The sequence below is a fragment of the Podarcis gaigeae genome, assembly GCF_964106915.1.
Source record: "Podarcis gaigeae genome assembly, chromosome: 3".
NCBI classification, from domain to species: Eukaryota; Metazoa; Chordata; class Lepidosauria; order Squamata; family Lacertidae; genus Podarcis; species Podarcis gaigeae.
In genome coordinates, this window is record NC_139680.1 from 84,094,012 (window position 1) to 84,101,940 (window position 7,929).

Here is a 7,929-nt window from a genome sequence, read left to right on the forward strand (position 1 = left end):
TTATTGGGCCTTGTGAGGCCTTGTTTGGGTGTTTCAATGATAGCCTACATAATAATAATAACAATAATAATAGTATGATATTTTATTATGATGTAATGATCTCAATAATAGCCAAAATATGTACAAAATGCTTTTGTTTTGTTTTGGGCAACCCTAAAATAAGCACACCCTGAAATAAGCTTTCAGCCTCCACCACAAATGATGAATATCAATACCTCCCGACTTCCACTAGATGGTGCTGCCATGTCATTAACAGTCAAAATATGTAGCCAATCAAACACAATCCCATCCAGGCAAGCAAAAGGCTTTAGGACTCATTAAGAGGCTCAAGGACACATTACAGTCATGCAAACAAACAAGTTGATGAGGGTGTGGGAGAGGAACAGTGATGTGGCAGGGCTGGGGATGGGTGTGGCCTGGTGAGAGGCCCTAGGGCCAGATAGAGAGGACTGAACATTTGTCCCCTGGACCTAAGATTCTTCACCCCTGAGGTAGTGGACCAGCAATAAAACTGCTAGCACATTTGCAAAGCTAAGCAGGGTCCGGTCCGGTTTAAAATTGGATGGGGCACCCTGTGTTGAGATTCCTGCCTTGCAGGGGGTTGGACTGGATGACCCTCGGGGTCCCTTCCAACTTTACAGTTCTATGATTCTAGTTAATCTCAACCAACAATAATAATTGCCAGCTCCTTTCTAGTGCTTGAGGCCCCAGCTTCAGTCCATCAACCAGATATGCCAAGGTGGGAGCTGCATGCAGGGTTTGTACTTCCCTTGAGCTCCCTTGAGAGCATAATGTTGGGCCACCTCTGCATTTCTGGTTTGGGACTAGCAAGCTATTGCCTGGGTTTTCTGCACAGCGCTGCCCATGCACTTGGCACACTGGTGCCTACAGAGTGACAGAAACAAACAAAACCTTAAAGGCAGGCCTCTGCCCCAAGGTGCTTACACTCTTAAATGGGAGAGGCGAAGGGAAGAATATAAGCAAGCCCAGCTACATGCCCCTGGCATCTCTGGGCAGAGCTGGCACGCCTGCTGTCTGAAACCCTTTGTTGGGCTGACTCACTGAAAGGACTGTGTGCCAGCAGTTGGTGGCTTGGGTAACAGGGTGCCGGCCCTGAACTGACCAGGTTTTCTCCTTCCTTCCCCCACTAGGAAAGTGCTGTCCCACGAAGCAGAGACGGCTGGGACCATCATGGCATTCTTCCTCTCGTTGGGCCTGGCCTTGGGGGCTGTCCTTTCCTTCCCAATCCGACTAGCCATCTAACAGACACACTCTGAGTGCTTTGCGGGCAGAGGATCAGCTCAGAGAGGCCACAGCGCCAGGGAAGATGTTTTGCCTGCTGCCCGGGAATTCACTGCCTTAGCTGACTCAAGCCCTTCTTGGCCTGCAGTGGGGCTGCGCTAGCGGCCTGGCTCCTCTTCTGTGCAATACGCCCAGCCTTCCCATCTTTTCTACTGCCAGCTGTGAATGACCTCCACTTCCAAGGATTGTGCCAACCCTCTGCGCTCCCGTTGACATCGGGATGTTTGTCTGTCCTGCCTTCCAAACCCTGAACAATTTACCGTGTTTCCTTATGCGAGGACTGGCTTAAGACTGTATTCTATTTTTTTGAACACGATTGCAGTCTCCGCTGCTCCGTTAAAGGGATTCTTCCCCTGCACCTCACTGCCACCTCAGTCTCCCACCCCTGCTTTGGTTGGAAAGACTTGCTCCTAAGTGTCCAAGCCTCCCTGGCGTCTGCTTTGCTATCTGATGGGGGAAATCCCAATGTTTTGGCAATAATTAGAGGTTATACCCAGAGTTCTGTCAATCGGGTGTCCTGTCCTGCCTCTGGAAGGCAACCCTTCTCTTGAGGTGGACTTCTGGCACTCCCAAGCCACATCTCCCCAAGGCATAGCTGGTTTCTGTCTATGGAAAGAGCATGGTAAGAGTGCCAAGTCCGAGGAGGAAGACCTTGGCTACTCCTGACCCATAACTGGTGGAAGTGTGTGTGTGAATATATATATAGAGAGAGAGAGAGAATAAGACTGAGCAAGCCAATGATGGAGAGCATTGCTTTCGACAGCCATAGTCCTGGAGTCTCGAATTACTCCCTATTACTTTGCCTTTGTAAATATGTGTGTGCATTTGCCATTTTGTATACAAACAGAACATGCCCCGGTTTTAAAACTGCCTCCATGTCTTTGTCAACTTTCTACTCACATGGTCACCAGGTGGCAGCACTGAAGGAGTGCATTTTAATGCATGGAATTCAGGAAATGCTATAGTGGATGGCAGACCGCATCCCATACCCTCCCCTGCCCTGGTTGTTTAGAGCAAAGGCCCAAGGCACTTGCAATCCGTTCTCAGCTTGTCTCCTGCCCTCCTTGGATTTATAAAGCTCAGGATTGTAGTTGTTTTGTTTGTACTCTGTTTAAAAAAAAGGCAATGCTTGTGATATATATTTTTTATTTTTTATTATTTTTTTGTGAGGGGGAGAAGCTTGTAGTCCTCTAGTGTGTGGAAGAGATTTGTATTATTAAATTAGGAGATGCATTAAAAATAGGACTGCTCTTTTATAATTAAAAAACATGCCTGGAACCTTGTCTTGTGAAAGGTGTGGAGTAAAGTGTATGGGAGGTAAAGGTTTGCAATGAACAGCACATTCCATATATGCCTGCAGAGAAGTTCTGTGTATAAGTGTGTATAGGACTGCAGATTTGTTAATTGTTAGAATTGTTAATTATGAAGAGGGAAATTAGGGGAAGAGCACTTGGATGAGATTGCATCCAGCACTTGGATGAGAGCACAGCCAAACACTACTAGAAGAAATGACCAGACATGTTAAAAGGTTGATGGCGTGTTAGCACTGAACGAACTACAAGGACTGAGTTATGTTAAATGCTCTGCAGGCAGTTTGCATCTTGCAAAGAGCAATGGATGGAGAGAAGTTCAAGGCAGAATGTCTTGCCTGCTCAGCTCCACTCCAGAAAATAATACTTTCACAATTTTTCCACTAGTTACTGCGATTTTGTATCTGGAAACTTCAGCTGGTGGGCAGGGGGCTGGAGGTGGTACAACATTCAAGGGGGGAGGGGGAGAAGTGTTAAGTATAAGTAGACAAATGTCAACTACAAGAGGTAAAGCTTTCCAGTGGCATAGCGTGGGGGGTGCAGGGGGGGCCGGGCGCAACATCTTGGGGGGACGCGCTCGCACTCGCAGCTCTCTGCCCGAGTGGTTAGGCGGGCGCAAATTACTTGCCTTGCCCCGCTAAGACTGAAGCTTTCCAAACATTGCTTGTTATTGGCTTTGGCTTCTGAAGGCAATAGTAGAACTAGAACACCACCTGTTGGCCATATTTCTATACTGCAAGGCAAAAGTTGGTTTTTTTTAAAAAAAACTCATTCTCAAAATATACCGGTATTTCCCTGAAATTTTATATCTGAGCAAACATTTGAGTCCCATTTTAAGACAGCTCTACGATACCCTTGTTGAAATGTAGTGACCAAAACTGTACACAGTATTCAAAGTTTGACTGAACTATAGATGTTTGTATATTGGCATTATGATATGGACAGTTTTGGTGTCGTTCCCTTTCTTAGAGATCCTAGCATGAAATTCACCAGTTCAACATTTTCATGGAGCTATCTACTATGCACCAAAGATCTTTTTTCTGGACAGTCATTGTCTGTTCCAATCCCATAATAAGCATCTAGGTAAAGTTAGGATTTTTTGCCCCACTTTCTTACACAGAATTGCATTTTTCATATTAATAGCAATTCACTCAGTTTGAAGAGATCCTTTTGGAGCAGAGCAGTTTAACATTCAATCTCTCTTCCCAGGGAACTCTGGGAGTTGTAGCTTTCTGATGGGACTAGGCGCCTCCTAAGTATTCTCAGCATCCTTAATGCACTACATTTCCCAGGATTCTTTGGGGGGAAGCCATGAATTTAAAGTGGTACGATGCTACTTTAAATATAAAGTGCAGATGGGGCCATTGTTAGTGGGCAGGAGATGCTGATTCAAATTCAGTGGTGCCCTGCAAGACGAATGCCTCGCAAAACGAAAAACGCGCAAGACGAAAGGGTTTTTCGGTTTTTGCGTCGCTTCGCTAGATGAATTTCCCTATGGGCTTGCTTCGCAAGACGAAACGTCTTGCCAGTTCTTGTGAGTTTGTTTCCTTTTTCTTAAAGCCGTTATAAGCCGTTAATAGCCGCTAAGCCGCTGATAGCTGCTTCGCAAGACGAAAAGACAAAGAGACTCGAGGAACGGATTAATTTCATCTTGCAAGGCACCACTGTTCCTACTAAGCTATATAAAGCTTAGCGGGCAGCAGCAGAGTGACAGTTTCCCCTTGTATCTATTTTGTTTCTCACATTTATATCTCCCGCCTCTTCCTCCAGGGATTCCAGAGTGGTGGGCACATGATAGCACATGGATGAAGTTACCACATTTTATCATCCTCACAAACAGGCCCGTGAAGCAGGCTAGGCTGAGAGGTCACCCACAGTGAACTTTGGGGCCACTTTTGAACCCTCTCATGGCTTGCTGGGCACCTGGCCAAGGCAGCCCCTCTTACTTTTGCAGCACCAGTTACACCAGGGGTTGTCAACCTGGTCCCTACCGCCCACTAGTAGACGTTTCAGGATTCTAGGTGGGCGGTAGGGGGTTTTACAGCACAAGCTGAATCCTCCTTCCATTAAGCGCTGGTGGGCGGTAAGGAAATTTTACTATCAGTAAAGATGCATTAGTGGGCAGTAGGTATAAAAAGGTTGACCACAGCTGAGTTACACAAACTAAAATATATACAATTACAGTGGTACCTCGGGTTACATACGCTTCAGGTTACAGACTCCGCTAACCCAGAAATAGTACCTCGGGTTAAGAATTTTGCTTCAGGATGAGAACAGAAATCGTGCTCCAGTGGCACGGCAGCAGGAGGCCCCATTAGCTAAAGTGGTGCTTTAGGTTAAGAATGGACCTCCGGAACGAATTAAGTTCTTAACCCGAGGTACCACTGTACTATCTGGCCTATACAGAGGTAGGCTAGGCAGAAAGCAGATCAGGATTTATTGGTAATATTCTGGATGATTTTTAGTATATGGCCAAAATGTGTCCCTCCCCCACACCAAATGGCACTGTTGAAATCAAGAAAAAATATGGGGGGGGGGAGAGAATGCTAGCTGGGTTCAATTCTGGTCCTCACACACACACACAAAATCCTAGATTTCAGAACTATTTATTGATATTTGCATGGCGCTCTGGTTGCTGGATCTCATGGGTGAGCACACGACGCATTTAAAGCACACCACAACCAAAAAAGAATCCCAGCAAATGGAGTTTAAGGGTGCTGGGAACTGTAGTTCTGTGTAGAGCTAAGCTACAGTTCCCAGTATTCTTGAGGATCTGGGTGGTTTAAATGCACGGCTTGTGCGGCAGAGGCCTGAGTTACGGCTCCCCCTGGTGGCCACGCAATGAGCCCGCCGCTGCGTCAGAAGCATTCCCGCAAGGCGGGAAAGCGGGCGCGAGGTAAAAGAAAGCCACAAGCCGAACAGGGAGGGAGGGAGCGAGGAGCCTCGCGAAGAAACTACTGGAAGGAGGTCGCAGCACAGCCAACCGTCTCCCTACGCCACCCATGCAGAGTACCTCAAGAAAAATAGTCCCCGCACAGCCTCGCCGTCGCACGCCAATCAAAGCCGGCGGCCGCGGCTCCGCCTCGCACCTCGAGGGAGCGCGACTGCGCATGCGTAGACCGGGCGGGTTCTCGCAAAGCAAATCTGCACCCGCGAGCCGTGATTCCGTTCTGGAGCAGCGATTGTCTATATAGTGCCCATTTGGTCCTTGCTCTCCGCGGGCGTTTATAAGCAAACCGGCCCATAGGAAGCGCTCAGGTGCCTGAGTTGAGAACGGGAACGCACACAGCAATAAACGAGAGCGCCTCTGGGCATGTACAGAGTGCTTTGTCCACAGACACAAGGCGGGGGGGGGAGCGGAGTCAGGGCTTTGAGGCGAAAAGAGTGCGGGGCCCCATTGCCCTGCCTTGGGCTTTCGAACACAAGGGCTCTCCTTTGATTACAGGAAATGTGGAGTAATCTGGCTATTAAAAGATCTGGGGGAGGCGGGAGAACTGAATCGGCCCCCAGAGCCTCTGCGTTTCCTCCCACAGCTTTCTCTTTCACTTAAGAGGGAAAGATCTTGTGGGTCCCACAATGTCAGCTCCAGCCTGTGAGTCGAAGCTGTAGCAGGGCAAGGACGTTCCTCCTCCAGTGTCTGAGGAGAGGAGCGCAACTCACAATCGAGCACATATCTCTGTTTTCATTCATGCATTCCAATTATTTATTAGCTGCTTTTCAGGGCCAAGTCCCCACAAAGCAACATGCGGAGAGTAATTGTAGACACATGGATAGTTATGTATACTAAGTGCGTATGGTCATTTCACATGACTAGTTTTTAAAAGTTTTCCAGCAGATTTATATTCTTCCAGCTAAGCTAATGACACTTGGGTCATTTAAAGCAGTAATCCTGGTAATGTTTCAGTTTGTGTCCTCTTCAACGTTCAGTTCATTAAGCCCTGAAAAGCATTTGAAAGGCCAGTTGAACCTGGTGGATCCTGAGTTGGGATTTCTTTCCCCAGATCCAAATGGAAAGTACTGTAATAGGTGAAGCATTTATACACAGGACCTTAGCTACAGGGGGTGGGGGGATAGCCAGATTTTTTTTGCCCTGGGTTAAGCCTCCAGATAGGCACCATTGAGGCTTTCAGCCTTTGTATGTCTGGACGCAATTGTGCACCCCAGGTGTGTCAAACTAAGTCTTTAACTGGGTGAAATAAAGCCTAGTTTTGATCCTGTTTCTACACTTGATGCTTAAATTGGGTTTGGGCATTTTCTGTGTTTGTAAAAGTAACATATTTACATGCATCTGACTTTGAACTGGCTCTCTTCAGCTCTTTGTCCTAGTTTAACAGCATTCCATTCCACAAATATACATTTATTATTATTATAATTATTATTATTATTATAGTAGTAGTAGTGGTGAGAGGTGTTTGAGCCCTGAAATAAAAGCTCTCTGAAAGTAGGGTCTTTTATCCTGAAACCTGTTGGTCACAACATGCTGGAAAGCCAATTCCAATTTAATGAAATATAGTACTAATTTTGTGTTGTCTACCCTGCTTTGGGGGCAGGTTACAATAAAGAAAATACTGTTTCTAAAAACCTGTGCATTCTGGTTGGGGACTCAAAACTACTAGGCCCGCCAGACTCTTGTGGCACCTTAAAACCATAAAGATTTTACAGACTGAATGGAATTCACTTTGTCACATTGCCCAACTGAACCCCATTTTCCAGGGATGTGAAACCAGATGTTGTTGAACTACAACTCCCATCACTCTTGGCCATTAGTCATGGTGACTGGTGCTACTGGGAATTGGAGTCCAACAACAGTTTGAAAGGCTACCGATTCTTCACCTCTTTGGTAGTCTGTGGAAGCTGATCCCACAATAAACAGTCCCAGAGCAACCATTGTTTGTGCTACAACAGAGCTGGCTTTTTGAATTAGGGTTAACAAAGTTATAAATCTGGCAGAACTGCAACACTTTCAATGGATCAATCTGTTAGATTAAGCAGTTACACACATTACCTTTTATTTTAGCCAGAAAGCCAAGATGGAATCATTTAAAAGCTTTTGAGGCAATAAAATTGTTGGGTATACAGTATTTGGCCTAGAGAAGAAATTAAGAGATTAAGGGGAGGAATAACAGCAGTCCTACAATATCTAAAGAGTTGTCAAAGAAGGCAGGAGTAGGACGGATGGGTGGGAATTGCAGGGAAGCAATTTCCAGTTAAATATTGGGGTGAGAGCTATGTGACCCCCAAAAAGACTGCCTTGAGAGGCATTGGGCTCTCCTTTGTTGGATACATTTTTCAGGCATATATTTGCATCCAGCATCGA

The 7,929-nt window shown here is 46.3% G+C and overlaps 1 protein-coding gene across 7 annotated transcripts in view; it reads left to right on the forward strand.

Moving 5' to 3' along the window:
• The window catches only part of SLC29A1 (solute carrier family 29 member 1 (Augustine blood group)), a 79,215-nt gene extending 76,631 nt beyond the window's left edge, over positions 1-2,584 (forward strand). For all 7 annotated transcript variants that reach the window (XM_083732602.1, XM_083732601.1, XM_083732603.1 and 4 more), the window contains one exon: positions 1,152-2,584. In XM_083732602.1, the coding sequence (XP_083588728.1) occupies positions 1,152-1,263 (112 nt within the window). In that variant the 3' untranslated portion in view covers positions 1,264-2,584. The remainder of the gene's footprint in view (positions 1-1,151) is intronic.
• Positions 2,585-7,929: the final 5,345 nt, after the last annotated feature.